The sequence below is a fragment of the Cryphonectria parasitica genome (genome assembly GCF_011745365.1).
Source record: "Cryphonectria parasitica EP155 unplaced genomic scaffold M406scaffold_1, whole genome shotgun sequence".
NCBI classification, from domain to species: Eukaryota; Fungi; Ascomycota; class Sordariomycetes; order Diaporthales; family Cryphonectriaceae; genus Cryphonectria; species Cryphonectria parasitica.
In genome coordinates, this window is record NW_024468909.1 from 2,103,945 (window position 1) to 2,120,856 (window position 16,912).

General features: G+C 53.9%; 6 protein-coding genes across 6 annotated transcripts; 4 read left to right on the forward strand and 2 right to left on the reverse strand.

Moving 5' to 3' along the window:
* Positions 1-546: 546 nt before the first annotated feature.
* M406DRAFT_246579 (mitochondrial import inner membrane translocase subunit tim-14) lies at positions 547-1,024 on the reverse strand (the record flags this gene model as incomplete). The annotated part of the gene is made up of 3 exons (XM_040916412.1): positions 547-688; positions 766-893; positions 974-1,024. 3 exons carry the CDS (start codon positions 1,022-1,024, stop codon positions 547-549), a joined length of 321 nt encoding a protein of 106 aa, XP_040780968.1.
* A 326-nt stretch (positions 1,025-1,350) lies between these two features.
* On the forward strand, positions 1,351-2,345 carry M406DRAFT_325483 (uncharacterized protein; the record flags this gene model as incomplete). Its single annotated transcript, XM_040919986.1, has 4 exons — positions 1,351-1,355; positions 1,508-1,556; positions 1,631-1,651; positions 1,773-2,345. The coding sequence occupies 4 exons, from the start codon at positions 1,351-1,353 to the stop codon at positions 2,343-2,345; spliced, it is 648 nt and encodes a 215-aa protein (XP_040780969.1).
* Positions 2,346-2,605: 260 nt separating this feature from the next.
* Positions 2,606-3,815, reverse strand: M406DRAFT_354219 (uncharacterized protein). Its single transcript, XM_040922860.1, has 2 exons — positions 3,248-3,815; positions 2,606-3,136 (listed from the first exon to the last, which is right to left on the reverse strand). The coding sequence occupies exons 1-2, from the start codon at positions 3,341-3,343 to the stop codon at positions 2,741-2,743; spliced, it is 492 nt and encodes a 163-aa protein (XP_040780970.1). The 5' UTR covers positions 3,344-3,815; the 3' UTR covers positions 2,606-2,740.
* Positions 3,816-9,774: 5,959 nt separating this feature from the next.
* Positions 9,775-11,720, forward strand: M406DRAFT_343960 (uncharacterized protein; the record flags this gene model as incomplete). The annotated part of the gene is made up of 3 exons (XM_040921936.1): positions 9,775-9,789; positions 9,900-10,471; positions 10,636-11,720. 3 exons carry the CDS (start codon positions 9,775-9,777, stop codon positions 11,351-11,353), a joined length of 1,305 nt encoding a protein of 434 aa, XP_040780971.1. The 3' UTR covers positions 11,354-11,720.
* A 1,027-nt stretch (positions 11,721-12,747) lies between these two features.
* Positions 12,748-13,725, forward strand: M406DRAFT_231144 (uncharacterized protein; the record flags this gene model as incomplete). Its single annotated transcript, XM_040915860.1, has 2 exons — positions 12,748-12,996; positions 13,066-13,725. Coding segments are annotated over 2 exons (909 nt in total), but the record flags the coding sequence as incomplete, so codon positions are not given.
* A 670-nt stretch (positions 13,726-14,395) lies between these two features.
* Positions 14,396-16,786, forward strand: M406DRAFT_236711 (uncharacterized protein; the record flags this gene model as incomplete). Its single annotated transcript, XM_040916041.1, has 2 exons — positions 14,396-16,552; positions 16,658-16,786. Coding segments are annotated over 2 exons (2,286 nt in total), but the record flags the coding sequence as incomplete, so codon positions are not given.
* Positions 16,787-16,912: the final 126 nt, after the last annotated feature.

A 16,912-nucleotide genomic window follows, 5' to 3' on the forward strand; every position in this document is an offset into this window, starting at 1 on the left:
GATGGTGGTCCTGTACCTCCTCAAATCGACCCCAATGCGAACCTGAAGGTGTCTTAGAGGGGGAGGGGAACAGTGGGCAAAGATGACGACGACCTAGGGACACCAGCCTACTCGAGTTGGCATTGCAAAATTTCCGGATGAGCATCTGAGATGGCTGCTGGTTGGTGAAGCCTTTGTGACTGTTGCAGTTGATGCTCTGACAAAGGAGGACATCAGGGCTTTCGAGACAACCAACTTTGCAACGGGTTTTCTCAATAATCCTCTGGAGCATCTGGAACAAAAGGCTGAGAAGTGTAAAGATGTTTTGAGTAGAGAACCTTACTTTCCCCTTCCATACTCGAGTCGATGTGAAGATGTCAGGTGGACGTAGCTCCCAGCCAAATCTTTCCAGCCTGACCCATCATGGCCCCTGTTTCCTGTCAAGAACCAATGCCTGAAACGCCATTGCTATGTTTTGTTGTTGATACACCCTCCATTCACAATATACATGGGAAATCGATCGTCCCTCGTTCATTCATCCTTAGAAGACCGTTTCTGACACCCTCCTCATGATGCACTCTTCTCCAAGAACTCTTTCGCCTCGTTCACCTTCGTCGCTAGATATGGACTGCCACCTCGATCCGGATGATTGAGAAGCATGAGTGTACGGTGTGCCTTCCGGACCTTCTCTTTGGTGATGGCTCGTTCGCTGGAACAAGAAAAGCTAGTTAGCCCCGGAAACCTCGAAGGGACACGGGCAACTTGGGAGACACGAGTGTTACTGACTTGAGCGACAGGATAAGCGATGCCTCTTTCCTGTTCATGCGCGGCTCGAAGCCGCCCTTGTAGAAAGCCTGGCCCATCGCACCGACGCCACCGCGAGATCTTCGCCATGCGATCATGCCGGCGCGACCCTTGTTAGGAAAATCCAGCCAGTTAGTATGTGATCCTTCGTCAAGTATTTCGTGCGCAGGGGGGGTAGATGGGAACATACGAGAAATGCGGCAGCGGCAATGCCTGAGCCCCATACAAGTGCGGAGGCCATCTTGTCTGGATGGAGTGTCTGTCTGGTCTGGAGGAAGAGAAGCGAAATGGGCAAGTGAAGGAAAGCATGTATGGGCTAAAAGAAATGCAAGCACTTTTTCTCTTTTGGACTTGACGTCGGGTCCGATTGGCATGCGACTTGCCCGCCCGCAAAGCAGGGATGCTTATCTATTGGCTGACAGACTACCAGGTTCCACTTTAAATTTTCATGGCCTCGACTTTTGATTCTAGGATAATTCGGTTTCTACGATTTTGCCTCGCATTCCCAACGAAGAGTTTCGTTCACCACCATAAGAAACTTTTTCGAGCGCAGTTGACTCTACCAAAATGCGGTATGTATTCCTGGATTGGTTGTGCTCGGTGTGATGTATGTTTTGCTGACAATATTTCAACCTGCTTCCCAGTATCGAAACCTGTTACTTTTGGCAAGTTGCACCCACTGCTAGATGATTCTCGAGAGCGTGCACGACTAACAACCACACAGCAGCCGACCGGCCTACCCTTCCAAGGGTATCACCTTTGTTAGAAATGATGTACGTACTTCCAAAACATTTAACGGAATAGACAGACAGAGAGAGGAAGAGAGGAAGCTGACGATGCAATACAGGCCAAGGTCTTCCGGTTTTGCGTACGTTCCCCACCGACATAGCAGAGCCCGCCCTCTCTACCCCTCCCTACTCCAACCAGAAAGCATACGACAATGAGCAAGATGAGAGACTAACAATTAGGGAGGAAATAAACCAAAACAGCGCTCAAAATGCCACAAGAACTTCAAAATGAAGCGTAACCCCCGCAAGCTGAAGTGGACCAAGGCGTTCCGCAAGGCAGCGGGCAAGGAGATGACAGTGGACTCGACGCTGGTGTTTGGGGCGCGCCGCAACGTGCCCGTCAAGTACGACCGCGACCTGGTCAACAAGACGCTCAAGGCGATGGAGCGCATCTCGGAGATCCGGCAGCGGCGCGAGCGCGTCTTCTACAAGCAGCGCATGGCGGGCCGGCGGGCCCAGGAGCTGCGCGAGGCGCGCAAGCTGGTCGCCGAGCACGAGCACCTGCTCCCTGTCATGCGGGCCAGCGAGCGCAAGAGGCTGGAGGCGGAGCAGGGCGCCGCGGCGGTGGAGGAGGCCGAGGTCGGGAAGAAGAGGAAGAACGTTGCCAAGGTGTTTGGCGGAGAGGTCCGCAGGAGGAGGATCACGACGGATGGCGATGTCGTGGAGGAGGTCGAGCAGGTGGGCGGCCGGGCGGTGGTCGACGAGGGCGACGAGGACGACGATGCCGAGGACGACGACTTCGACGAGGATGACGATATGGACATGGACAGATGATCCCACGACGTGGTGACGCGAGAGGGGAGGAGGGGGAGGAGGCATTGCGTTCAGCATGGTGGCGTTTTCGGCGTTCATGGAAAAGCCAAGGGCAAGGGCACAGCATGGATGGGACTTCCAACTCGCGAAACTTCCCCGAGGAAGAGATTATTTTTCCTTTTCTTTTTTTTGGAGGTTTTGAGAAATAGACAAAATTTCCGAAAGATGTACTGTCAAGAACAGGTGCAAGATATTTCATCAAGATTTACACACAGTTTCGTGACACCGATGGTTGGATAGCATTTAGGTTCCGATGGGTATCATTTATTTGCATCTCTTTGTTCATCTTCACGGCAGCTGCTGAGCTTCCTCATTACGGGTTTTCTCCCTTCCTTTTGAGAAAAGATAAAGTCCCCTCAGTCCATATCCCGATCATGTTGATGATATGTCTTGGGTGGTGGTGGGAGGGTCGCCTCTATATCGTGAGCAACTTGCTCCTCAATCTCGTGCTCTTTGGCCTGTGTTCCCCCAGCGCTGTCCCTGGCGGCAGGAGTATTGTCGGTCCAATTTCCAGCACCCCCGCGGCCTGTGAGTCCCGTTCGCGGCTTGCCAGCCTGCGATGCAGTCACGGCAGCCTTGGTTCTGTCGACGACGGCTTCTCTGTCCTGAGACTCTGCAATGGTCGGGGCATCGGCGAAATTGCCTGCGCCGCCACGCCCGGACCTGACATACTGTGGCGCTTCCGGTACTGCTGGCGCCGGGGGGTACTCTGGAGCCGAGGGTGGTGGTCTCTGGGCCTCAGGACCTTGGGGCTGTTCCTTTGTGTCAGACTCGTTATGTGTGTGTATGTATGTGCGTGCTGGGTCATCACGGCAGAGAAGAGAATTTCCTCATCATCAAAGGCTGTTTTAGCAAAAACTGACATTGGCCTGTTGGGCTTTCCTCTCTGCCTCCTGCACGTCCTTCTGACTGATGAAATTACCGGCGCCGCCGCGGCCGACCCTGAGCATGCCTGACATTGTGTTCCTACAGCCGATCTGAGGTCAGATCAACTTCGACGAGTCTCCTCTCTCCCCCTCTTCTTCCCCCTCTTCAACTCAGGGACCAGAAAACCCCCCCACTGGACAGATGCGTATGTTGATCCTCCTGACCCGGAACGTCCGTGTGCAATCGCTTGAGGTTTTAGCGGAATGACAGGAAGTGGACTTCTTTTCAGGAGCTGGAACCGGGACTGTGCACGATCCTTCCAAATCGTGTCAGAAGAGGAATGGGAGAGGAGAGGAAAGGGGGGGTGTGTTGCTTCCAGGAAACCCCCCTCCCCGTTCATTCGTTCCTTGGTGAACATGGAAGGCTCGCTGCACGCAAGCCCCACAGCCCCCTTTCCTAATCCCCTGGTGCCTGGGTCCGCGCCCAGCTCGCTGGCACACCTGGCCTAGCACGCTAAACCTTGGTGAGGAAAAGAAAGGAAACGAAAAGAAAAGTACCTACGTTTGCCAAGGCGACACCAGGTCCAAGGTACGGGGCCTGAGGGACGGTTCAGATCCTAGCCGTCCGCGCCGTCTTATCTTCAAGGAGGAACGCGTGGGTTGCTGTCGCCGTCGCTGTCGTTCTCGGGTAGGCACAGAACCCCGCCGACATCGGGATCCCGGTCGGGGCCCGTCTGACTAACCTTTCAGAGTGGTCTGCTGACAGCTCTAGTCTGCACTCATGGCACGCCATCTTCTTTTTGCTCCGCCCCGTCAGCAACAAGCAAAGATGCCTGCTTCTCCGTCAGATCCGTTCAGTCCAGACTAGGACAGCCCGAACGGCAATACTATTGTCTATGTACACGTGCCCAACATTGGCGGCAAGCTAAAACCTGATCACGTTGGTCTGAGGCGCAAGAAGAGGGAGCAGCTGGTATTCAAGACATACAGACCCCCCCAAAGGTGGGGGGGGGGGTCTGAAGATTAAGGCAGCGAGGTATCCCTCCTGCCCCATGGTACCTGGCAAGATACATCTCTCGCCTCTTCCAAGTAAAGTTGGCGGATCCCACGCAGGGCGGCAAGACGCTGAACCTCGGGAGCTGAACAGTGAGCTGATCCTCCCTCATGGGCTCCTCTGTTTCGAGTTCCTGCTGGTCGCCAAAAGGGTTCGACCTTTTCGAGTTTAAATATGGTTAATCATATCGCACTTTCGTACGTAAATTGAAGAACATTTGCCCCCTTTTTTCCCTTTCAAGAGATGAAATACATGTCAATCAGGGTCCCTCGGGATGCGATTTTCGAAGAGAAAAAAAGTTCCGTGGTCGTTACTGATCACCGGCAACTGAGAAGACGGATAAAAGAGGGGTTATTCAGTACACACCTTCAGTGCCCTCAGCGCTTTCTCTCTGTCACATGGTACCTGCTGATCACAGCTAGAATGCCACGCAATCCTGCCGCTGAGCCTTCCTGTTCCGCGCCAGCAGCAGATGCAGCAGTAGCAGCAGTATTGCTGGCAACCACCATGAGTTGTTTTTCTTATTGTCTTCCCTCTACCTTTTCCTCCATACAAAGAAAGTACATAGTATCTGTATCCACCTCTTCTTCCCACGCCCCCCCTCCAGCCCCCCCTTCAACGTGGCCAAATTCGTCACCCAGTATTTTGGTACGGTACCTTGCTGCCGCCAGGACCCCCGGGAACAAAGAAACGATGCGGGTCACTTGAGCAGTTGGCCCCCCCTCCCTCCCGTGGATTCCCTCAACGTCATCCGGCAGACTGAGCGGGCCTGGACCACTTGATGTCTACTTGAACTTGCCATGACAGACTTGCAGACCATCGTGAAGCAGGCATTGGCAGACCATTCTTCCTCCCTTGTGGCCTGGAGGTGGAGAGAGAAAGCTCTTGTTGGCGAGGGGAGGTGGGCTGATGGGGCATTGTGAAGAGCCACATAGACGTCATAACTTCATTGGGCTTTGTAACTGAGCACTTTGGGTTTGTGCAGTGTGTGGTTCCTATAGGGCTGGTATGCGGACTTTAGATTGTTGTCCATTACTGAAGCGCCTGCGAGGGGGTGGTGCGTGTTCAAATTTCATTGATTCAGATTTTATTCCATTGCCGTTGGTCTGGAACTTTGTTTGATTTCCATCTGCTTTTATCCCATGAGATGTCCTAGTCCTGATGGGAGAAGGATAATGGGCGTCCTGGTCCAATTATTCCATATCTCCTCGGTCCTCCACTTTACAGTGTTATCAAACATTCAAACTTCACTTTCTGGATAATTCGAATGTGTTGTAACCTGCCCCCCCCCTCCCTCCATCTCTTCCGCCACTGCTGTGTGATACGGTAACGGCCTATGCTACCACAGTAGTATTGCCAATAACTAACTGGTCACGCTGCCCTCTCCCTCTCCCGCTCTCTACAACCACGCCCCCTAGAACCACCTCACCCGACCCGTCCATGGCAAGCATGGGTACGGAGCACCACATCATCCCATCCCGAAAGAGGCATTTATGTTGGTGATCTGGCGGCACAGGGTTTCTTGGACTCGAGAGGCCACCCGACCTGGTCCATGAAATCGAAAAGTCCAGACCTCGACTTTATTTTCCCACAACAGGGCCAACCTCTATTATTTTCCCCGATGGTGTGACGTTGGGCTTTCTGGTTCAACCCGATCGCCTCTGTCATGTCGGGATCAGCGTTGACGTTGCAAGACAGCTGGACATTGTTTCTCTTACGAAGCAGGTCAAACGCCACTCTTTTTTTGTCTTCCTTCCTGTTCTCTTACTTATTTCACCTTTTGCGATAGACTTGTTCATTGAAGACGAGTACGTGTGCGTGCGTGCGTGTGTGTGTGAATACATAGTACACTTGACGGTCGACATGAGCTGCCCAGGTTGTGTCCCCCCTGGTACAGCTGGCCAGCCCTTCCATCCATCTGCTCAGCGCTAGAGGGCTCCTGGCAGGTGTGCGTGCTAACCTATATTATTGGCCCAATAAGAGAGATTGCCGTTGCAGACATGGCGGCCACACACTCGGTTTCGAGACGCCGCGACAATAACTGCAACCTACAGTGTGAAGGCCCGACCTGGACCATCTGTTTCCCCATGTTGGATCAATCCGGTGGACCGACAATGAATGTGATGGGTCGCCTGTTTGATTGTCAGGCACGGACTAAGTCAATGCGAGCTGCTATTACTATGTACCTACCTAGTACTATGTCACTGAGTAATGTGCACAGCAGCAGTATGTACTTGCCAGGTTTCTCCCCCCCTTCTCCTTCTCTGTCTCAGCAAAATGGTCAGTCAGTGTAGCTGGAACGGGCGGAGAGGCAGCCGGCGCAGGCGCTTCGTTTCAAAACCATTTGGTCTTCCTTGTCTCGAATGCAATGCAATAGAACTGCCCGACTGGGTTCGGTGGGCGGGGCCCCAGGGCCTGGGCATTCGTGGCTTGCTGTGCACCAGTCGGCTGAGACTCTGGATGCGGACCATTTTCTGTCTGCAAGCTGCAGGCGAGTTTTTATTTTATTTTATTTATTTTCATTTTCTTTATCCGAATTTCCATGTTATTTGGTGCGCATTCTTGATGTGCACTCACCATCGGAATTCGGGGCCCCTGGTCTGTGTGTTCAGTCTTTGTTGCGTAACTGATGAGAGCACCTCGTTTTGCGTATTACCTGTTTGGGTATTTGGAATGAGCAGACGCATCTCAAATTTTCCACCTTGCCCCTGTCATAGGCTGTACATAGCAGCAGACAGAAGATTTTCAGGCAACCGAGATCTCCGTTAACTTGGTCAGATCGAGGGAACGGGAAGCTTTGGAATCCCGCCATAGGTAAGTACCATCGTAAGTAGGTACCTCGAGCATTCCTCTTTCCCCACCTGGCGAAACCTGAGCTCGAACTGTATCTATCATTGGACGACGCCTGCATAGTAACCACGCTTCAGGCTTCGATTGGCAAGTAAGGTGACTGCAAGTTTCGATTGTGTTATAGCTACTACAGTAGTATGTATGACATGGTTGGTACAGACTCCATTGGGATACATGAAGCGAACAAAAAAAAATAAAAAAATAAAAAAATAAAAAAATAATGAGAGCTGCTATGTACAGTAAATTAGACACAGTGGCATTTCTCGCAAGTGCCATATGTAGTAGCAAATTTTTTTTTAAATTTTTTTAATTTTTTTTTTTAAATTTTTTAATCTTTTTTTAATTTTTGATGATTTGATTCGATTCGATTCGGGATCGATCCTACAAAATTGTGCGGCGCCTGCTGATGGATCAGACGTGCTGTACCAAAATAGACGCTGGGGTTCTCTTGCTTGCTAACAGCCGTTAGTACTTCCTTGGCCGGGCTCTCGTTAGCGCAGCCCGTCGCTCTTGCCAGGCTGGTCGCACCATCTCTTTTCAAATTCATCCTCACTCTCTTCCCTCTTCCCTCCAGCAACACTCAATTTACATGGCGCACCACCTCTTACGGCTTCCGTCGCCTTAAACCAGCCTTTCCACCATCCAAACCAGTATGCCATTGACGACGTCGACATGCTACAGTGAGACATTGGCACCCCTCCCCCGCTCATCTTCGTAGTACTATGGTACTATGGTGCTAAAGGTTGTCGATCATCCCGACAAAGTGAGCTCCACTCCTCTCAACATGCACCAGGGAGACCATGGCCTGCAGGTGTAAAAGTGGGACGCTGGACAACCCTGCCCCCCTGCGCTTCCATTCCATGGCTGGTCAACCAAAGCAAAAAAGGCGTTGTTGGTGTCAGTCCCATGCGCTGACCCCCGCCAGAGACCTAAAGTGTACATGTTCTATTGACTGACTGGTTCACGCCCGGGGGGCGAGAGAGGGAGAACGAGAGGGAGGGCGCTGATCCCACCTGGTTGCACACCCACTGTGCAGGAACAAGGGACGAGGTCCTGACCATTCGCTCAAGAGCTCCCCACTCGCTCTACCAGCTTGCCCTGCCGCCCTGAGCCCTCGTGGTCGTCCTCTCGTGCCCCCCTCCTCTCCAGAGGGCTAGACTTTGGAGATGGTGTGGTCCTTGGCGGATCAACAAGTCTTCAGGTGACCACGTAGGTAGCTCCTGAGATCGAGGTGGCTGTCTCTGCTAACAACTCATACATTTGGTTGGCTATGCACGTACGTAAAACATTCGGAGGGGAAAAAAAAAATGAACAGTAATACCGCTCTGCATTGTCGCTGATACCTTCCAAGCCTGGACTCCAGACAAACAATGACTTCCAGAATTCTTGGGTTGGGGTTGGAAGAGGCCCAGGCTGACTGAGGGGTGAAATCGACTAGAGAAGGAGAGAAGGGGGGGGGCGCGACCGAGATGCGTGTCCAAGGATGAGAGCTTCAGGAGAGTCTCCACGTACACAGTAACCCCTCTCATCATCCTAGAAACACCCCCTTTGTTCCTCCCCCCAGCCCAGCCGATACGGGGTACTTGTGTACATAGTACACTCACAGTAGGCTGCCCACAGAACAATGTACGGTCTACAGTATGTTCCCGGGCAGGGCACCTCCCAAGCGGAATGGTCTCACATCGGCTTGCCTGTCGTGCGTGACTGGCACAGCCAGGATAGGATCCCAGGATTGCCCATCTTTCCCTTCCACAGGTAGAATAACATTTTCCCTATTCCTGCCAGAAGATCGGCAACTTTTTTTTGTCTCATTCTTTCCTCTTGCTAAACTTCAAACTTCCAATCGTGATAACATTCCTTTTTCTTTCCTTCTTGTTCTTTGGTGGTGGCTTTCTCTCTTCGCCAGTCCTCGCGACCCAACCTATCTGGCCCTGTCGATGCCGCACTGATAACAACGAATTCCTCAACGAAGTCGCAATCTGCCCACACCTTGAACCCTCCCCTTCGAACAGTGCCCTGTCCGTCTCGAGCCCGCGTAGCCTTCCGGCAGACCAACAATTCAACAGTTCCACGTTCCAGACTCTCGGTTCCCTGAGCCTCCAATTATTATCGTCTTCGATCGTAACACTTTCTCCGTTCGCACAGCACGTCGAGCTACGTCGAATTGCCGGCCCACCCCCCTGGATTTCCGTCAACGTCTCTTGTTGCAGTGTTGCCTTTCTCTCGTGCAGAAGGGTTGCGCTAATTAGCACGGGAGACCCCATCTCGGCAGACCAGCTGGACTCAAATCAACTTTCATTGTTGCGACCGCCCAGTCACCGACAACGGAAGGCTCTAGCAAAAAAGTCCAGTCATCACGACAAGGTGTTACTTGGAAGCCCAAAACTTTCCCAGCTTCACTTACGCAAGCGACAAAATTGTACTCCGTCCTCCTCAATCTCGCCCAAACTACTCTACGGCCCTCCAATACGAACACCGTCTCGTGCTTTTTTTCTTCTTCTTTTTTTTTGCTGTGGACTTCTCTTTTTGGAAATCTGATCTTCAGGAATAGCCAGCGATTTTTTTGTCGCGCGTTCTCCAGGATTGTTTTAATTTTGTGATTTAAAAGGCAAAACCAATGATGGCCTCATCTAAGGTTTGTGATCTACACCCTACCTCTCCCCTCTAAATAATGCGATTCTCCATTAATGCTACTGGTTTCTTTTTCGAACCATGAGCGCTGATCTCCAGTCACAACCGATATAGGATCTGCAGCAGGTTTCAAGACCAGTCCCACCCCGTCCGTCGCCGCCTACGTTCAACTCCTTAACGGGATCGAGCGTCCCTCGACAAGCACACTCCCGAACAAACTCTCACACGACGCTCTCGGGCACTCTCCTTGGTGCGAACCGCGTAGGTGGTGCACGCCGCAAGAGTGCGTCGAACAACGCTGCAACTATGGTGGCTGCCGCTGTCGCAGCTGGAATAGCAGACCCGAGCGAGAAGATGCCTGCCAACCCCATCGACATCGGGAACGGTCGAGCGTCTAACAAGTCTGGTGGTCCAAGGCCTGAACCTGCCGCGTGGGGGCCTGCAGCGAGCCTCCCTGTGAACAAATTCCTCAGCATGGCGGAGAAGGCCGAGTCATCAGACAGCGCAGTGGACGATCAAGAGAATGCTTCCCCTGAAGACGGCGACCCTTCGCAAAAGGAACGCACGCGTAGGGCCAGTGACGGCCAATCACTTGCCAAGGAGGGGAGGAAATTCAACCGACCGGAAATCCACTGTCAGCACTGCGGGAAGGGATACAAGCATAGCAGCTGCTTGACCAAGCATTTGTTTGTGCCCCTGTCTTCCCCCTCCTCCACTCCCTCCTCCTTCCATAGCATGGGTGTGAAGATACCCTGCCCCCCTAGCCGGCGGGCCGATCCCTGGGACCATTTTCTGCCGCTGTTGAACATTGCGAGGCAAACAGTTTTGTTGACTTGTTTTTTCGCTTCAGGTGGGAACACACCCCGGAATGGTCCTTGACATCCAAGCTCCTTATATCCAAGCACCAGCAGGTTCAGCTCCTCGAGGCTGCGTCCGTGCTGGTTGCCATGAACAATGTGCCGACGAGCCCCCCGGATTCCGCGCGCGAGACCTCTCCCTCAGTGTCTGGTGGATTCTCCGAACAGATGGACGGCCGCAGCTCTGCGAACACTACGCCGCCACCACAGAGGGATGCTCTGCAGGCCCTGGACATGCACAAGTTCGACTTCTCTCCCATGTCATCCGACGATGACGAGGATATGCGCGGTGGGCTCTCGCGCTCCCTGCACCCGTTGCCCTCGGACAGCGGATATGCGACAAGCTTGTATGGATACCAGGAATCCAGCCCGCCGTTGGGCCCCTCCAGCATGTCCGGTGAGGCGGATCATCTGGCCAAGGCCGTGGCCATGTTGAGCTGCAGTTATGGCAGCAACGCAGGCTCCCTGACGAGTCAGCTGCCCCTGGACATTCCAGCTGTGCCTGCCATCCCGGCTCAATTCCTGGGCCAGGTCTCCTTGGGGCAATCGCCCTTCCTTAACAGCTTTCCGGCGCAAGCTCCGGAAAGTCACCTTCGTGGTGCGTCGCGTCGCGATAGTGACGTTCGGATGGAAGACGGCGACGACGACGATATGCGGTCTCGGGCTCGGAGCGACGAGGATGATCACGGTGTCTTCGCCATGGAAGAATAATCCAGCAAGGACCATCGTGTTTTCCTCTCCCTTCTCGATTGCGTTTGATGTGCCACGACCTGCTTTTCGAGGTCCAACTGAGCCGGTCGGTTTTGGAGGATTAGGAGTTGAACCTGGCTGGCTTGGGATGGTGTCTGTCGCTCTTTTGTCTTTTCCCCCCCGGTACCATTTATATATCCGTTGTGTCAAGGGACGAGTTGCTCCGCGGCAGTGGACCTCAGCACCGATGAGTTGAGAGCAGACCACCACAGGTTCGATTTTGTGGTGGGATGCTGCGCAACGAGGTTAAAGCGAGGGCCGGATCTGTGTCTGCGTCGAGTAAGATCCCTCCAAGTAGAAACATGAAATGGAATCTGATTCCATCACCAATTGCTGGCTGCTTTCTGTGTGACTGGCAGACATTATGACATGAGTAGTCAAGTAGAGAGAGTTCTCTCCGTAATGACGTGCGTAAGGTAAAAGGCATGCATACATGCAGAATTTTGAGAGTGGGAATGAACACAGTACCTACCTATTGTAGACTCACCATATTTCATTTTCAGTGTATCAAAAAAGGGGAGGTTTCAGGGAGAGGAGAAAATACAGGTGAGTGGGAAAGAGGACGAAAAGAAAGACTGATCAGGAAAATCTCTTTAAGAAAGTCCTTGTCCATTTTGATGGAGCAGTGGATACTATTTGCTTGAGGTCTAAACATGCAGCCCCGGAAATTTGCATGCCGTTAGCTTTTAGCTGTGAGAGACTTTATTCCCCCATTTGAGATGGAAATTCGAGAAAGAAAAGAGGAACAAGTAGAAAAAACTCAGACTTAGGAGAACTCGAACTAATATGCTGGTCAGCGTCCTTAAAAAAAACAAAAAAAAAAAACCCAACCGAAAAATTGCGAATAATGTTGTCTCCCGGGCCGGTTGAAAAGTTAAAAGGCAATACCAGTACCGTCAGTATTCAAGGGATCGTCGCTTAGACGTCAGGTAGTGGGGACTTTTTGCTGTTGCGGGGGAAACCAGCTAGACTTTAGTGTTTTGGAGAGCGCCAGCTGCAAAGAAAAGATCACTCCAACTTGGTCTTCTCTCTCCCTCCCCCACTCCACACTGTCGCACAATTTTCCTAGACCTCACAGCCTTGCCATATTGTTGCGTAAGTTTCTTGGAAATGATAAGAGAAAGAAAAAGAACAAACAAGAGGCAATCTGAACTCACATCGCCACCTAGATCTACCTCATCGCTCCTCGGCCGTCTTCTCTTCTGACATTGCTCGCAAACGGATGCGCCATGTCCTCATCATCCAAACAAGTTGACATTATCGAGCCCGACAACGGCGAGGGCTCCAGTCGAGCTGGTGCCAATGCCTCAGCTGCGGTGGTCAAGCGCGACGCGTCCGCCCCGGCGCAGCGTAGGTCCCAGCTGCCCTCACTGTTCCAGTTCCCGCTCGTCGCGATCCTGAGCTTCTCCATCTCCTCGTTGGGCTATTCATTCATCAACGAGTTCACGAGAGGCGAGCTGGCGACGGTCATGCGCACCCTCGAGACGCCGCGCGAGGTCGGCACCATGGCGGCCTGGAGGCTGACGGAGCTTGCGCTGGGCTGGTTCGCCCACTTTGACTCGATCGACCTGGCGGCGCTGAATTTGTTGTCGCACAGCCCAACTGTAAGTTTGCAGGGTTGGAACGGGGCACTTCCAGCCGGTTGAATAGCAAACTAATATGTGCGAATATAGTTCTACCTGATGACGGCTTTCTACAGCCTCAGCCCCAAGACCGCCGTTGCCGGTCTCGCCGTCGATGTCGTTGCGAGCTTCGTCCCATTCCTCCTGCTGCGCCCGCTCTCTGGCGCACACAAGGCCACATCCTCCACTCCGAACCGCGAGATTATTGCCGACCGGTTGATCTCGGTGCTGTCCACCCTGCTGGCGAGCTTCATCTACAACGTCGTGCTGTTCCTGTCATACAAGATCTATCTGCGCCCCGCTTTTGTCCTGCACTTTGAAGGTATCCACACCGTCGAGCCAGCGCAGGCTGCTCTGGTCATCTTGACGACGCTGGCCCTTGTGTCCGGCATCGCAGCACGGAGCTTCATCTTCACGCCCCTGGCCGCCACAGGCCGCACGGACCAGGACGAGAAGGCGGCGCGGTTCGACCCTGTGGAGGCTACCCTGGGAGAGACTCTGTGGTGGAACATCTGGGGCTACACTACGCAGACTAAGGTCGGAATCGTGAGGACTGCTGTTTTGGTGGCTGTGACGGGTATCAACACCTATCTGCAATGCGACTTGACCGTCAGTGGGGTCGAAAGCAGTGGTGCCGCAGCATACGCATCGGTGTGGGCACTCGCAGCATTCTTCACTGGCGTGGGCTTGAGTTTCGTGGGTGAGGACTAAGCGGCGAGGACATTGAGCAAAAGGAGTACGAAGAATTGCTTTCTATATAGGAGAGGACCAGAAATGTCTCTTAAAATCTCAAAGCTCCAAGGATCAAGTAGCTACGCGTTTGATAATGATGTAGCCAGAGAAAACAATTCACAATTTACATTCGACTAGACAAATTCGTGTATAATATGTGCTTATAGAGAGACTATTATGAGTCCCTACGGGTTGTTCACCCTTCTCAGACCCTTTTTGGGTGACTGACCATTACCTGTGATTTTCGTTCCTGGACGGTTCTGCGAGTCCCTGTTGATGATGACGTAGGTGCATATCCTCGATAGTTGCATGCAGGGATGCAGCTTCCTTGAGGGACGCGACTCCTGCATTGTGGCTGATCACAGCAACCAGTCGCGACTACCAAACCCCTCCCAGCAATGCGCGTCTAAAACGTCTCGAGTTCGCGGTCAGCTCGCCTCGACGTATTGAAAAGGCAGGCCGAATAATAGCCTGCACCGATGAGTCCGTGACGTATCGACGACAAGAAAACTCGACGCTGTTACCCCTGATGAGCGCAGGAGTGGCCTCTGGCGACGCCGACATGGACGAAGAGGAACAGATGTCGCCACGGCAGACATCTGCTTCCATGCACGGCGCCATCGAGTCGCTCGGCTCCAGCCTCGGCTCTCTCGACGGGCGCGCCGACCCCGACGCCCAAGCGACCGTCACCGACTTCTTGGAGTTTACGGAACACCTACCGGCCGACATGATTCGCTCGCTGACGCTGATCGGGAAGCTCGACCGCGACTACGCCGATGCCTCCGCGCGCCTACACGAATTGACCAAGACCTGGGGCCAGCTCCCATCAGTGGCGGCGGACGAGCGGCCACAACCGATTCGGCTGCGCGAGGAGATCTCGGCCGACCTGTCCCGCGTGCTGACGTCGAGGGTGTACTCGCACGCCGAGGCGTTGCGCATGGCGGATAATGTGAATCGGCATGTGAACAGGCTCAAGCTGATCCATGCAAAGCTGAGGACGATGCTCGAGAATTACCCCCCTGACGAAGAGATACAAAGTCCCGTCGTGACGGCGAGGTCACCACAAGCTACGCGGGGCAACACCAAGAGGCAACCGACTGGCGGGGACAAGGGCCGTCGACCGCGTGGCCCTAGGATCACGGTTCCTGGCGAGGTGCTAGCCCCTTATGATGTCGGCTACGATACAGACAGTGGCGAGAGCGAAAGCAGCGAGGAGGAAGAGGAGGAAGAGAAGGAGATCGTGAGCCACAGACGGACGCCGGCGGCGCGAGTCGAGATGCCGAAGCCCAGGGGCAGGAAGCCTCTCGACAAGACGCCTAAAGCGCCGAAGCTAAAAATTCCCAAGACTGCCCCGCCGAATCCAGTCTCGAACGCGCCCACTGTAGTCCCAGCAGATACAGGACCGTTGCGACCGCCACCCCCCGATGCTACGATTGGGAGCGAGGACGCCCCGTGGCTGCAGCTTACGCAGTGGGAGCTTGCTAGGCTGAGGAAGCGCATGAAGAAGAATGCTGCCTGGATACCAAGCGATACGATGATCAATAGGGAGCTCAAGATCCTTGGTCGTGGCTTTGACGGATGGTCAGCTGCCAAGAAGAAGGCGGAAGAGGACGGGATACCGTTTGAGACGAGCCTCCCACGACCCATCCTCGATGATGCCACTGGTTCAGAGCACCTCCCCATGGGAGCCGTGAGTCTGGATTCTGCGATAGCAGCGGAGGATAAGACCCTTACGAACCGTGGTCACGAGCTGAACAAGGCCAAGAAGGTCAAGAAGGACCGACTGTCCGACCAGGCGGCTAAGGAAGCTGAAGAGTCAGCAAGGCGGATCGCAGTCATTGCGAAGAACCTTCAGGTGTCTTTCCAGCCGCCCCTGCCCTCCAGCCAACCTCAAGCGAAGAATACTAAGAGACAACAGAAGAAACGAAAACGGGACTCCCCTTCTGAGGCCGACACGGAGAAGCCGGAACCGGCGCCTCTAAAGCGGTCAAAGACCGAGACTCCCGTCCCTGTCCCCCAGCCCATCGGCCTGACCCGTCACACCCCGATTCAGCCTCCCTCGTTGACGGTTGGCGGCACACATAGTCATCACTCCACGACACCCGTGCCCATCCCCATACACGGCCACGAGCAGTCGATCTTGGTTGGAGCTAAGTCCTCGGGCGCGACCTCCCCTGCCGCCAGCACCGATGCAGGCACTACCACTACCCTTGTCCCGACGAAGGGGCCGGCTAACGATGCTCCTGGTTCACCAAAAAAGTCAAACACACCCATCCTGCCTCCTGTCAGGGAGACCAGGGCCAGAGAAGCCAAGGCCAAGGAGAAGGCAGCTGCACCGCCGCCTGTGATCAAGACGGCTGGCTCTCGCGGAAACACACCGCGCTCCATAACTCCTGGACCAGAGGCGTCATCGCGACGACCTTCGTCTCGTGGGCAGGCGGCAGGCCCCGAGGGTGGATCACAACCGGGTCTGGCAGCAGAGCGAGCCCGTCGCGCCAGTACTGCACGGAACACGCCTGCGCCCGAACTATCGCTGAGACAGCCCAGCAAGAGAACTAAGAGACCTGCGCCGGGCATCATCAGCCGGACGAATTCGGGCGGAAACAACAGCGCGATTACGAAGCGCAAGGCGGCGCCGAAGAAATCTAAACGTGGGTCACAGAAGAAGGAACGCGGTCAGACTGCCGAGGCGGAGGCGGAGGTCGAGGTGGATGAGGAGGGCAATGTGATCGACCCCAATGAAGCACGATACTGCATCTGTAACCGTGTTAGTTTCGGGACGATGGTGATGTGCGAGAACGATAGTGTAAGTTGCACGCCACCCGCCCAATCAGCAGTCGTGGATGGACAAGACCATGGGCCTCATAGTTGTGACTGGTGCATGACTGACTGACCAAAAACACACAAAAAGTGCAAGTACGAATGGTTTCACCTTGAGTGCCTAGGGCTTAACAACGCGGCAGGACTGGCTAAGACTTGGTACTGCTCTGATTGTAAAGTCTTGCTGGGCCTCGACGAGAAGAGTGAAGGAAGCAGGCGGACGACGAGACGAGGCGCTTAGGAGCGCAACGCTTTGCTACTCCCTTCTACACACGTCGCCAGAATTGCACTTGCCGGCCCTCGGAGTCAACCAACGCCTTCGACAACCTCCGAATTTTCTGGGCAA

What these genes read in the sequence shown, in the direction of transcription:
- M406DRAFT_354219 (XM_040922860.1), bottom strand. Translation starts at nt 3,343, where the DNA reads ATGTCAGGCATGCTCAGGGTCGGCCGCGGCGGCGCCGGTAATTTCATC. An exon ending in GGAAAGCCCAACAGGCCAAT is followed by an intron (nt 3,137 to 3,247) that starts GTCAGTTTTTGC and finishes ACAAAGGAACAG; the next exon opens with CCCCAAGGTCCTGAGGCCCA.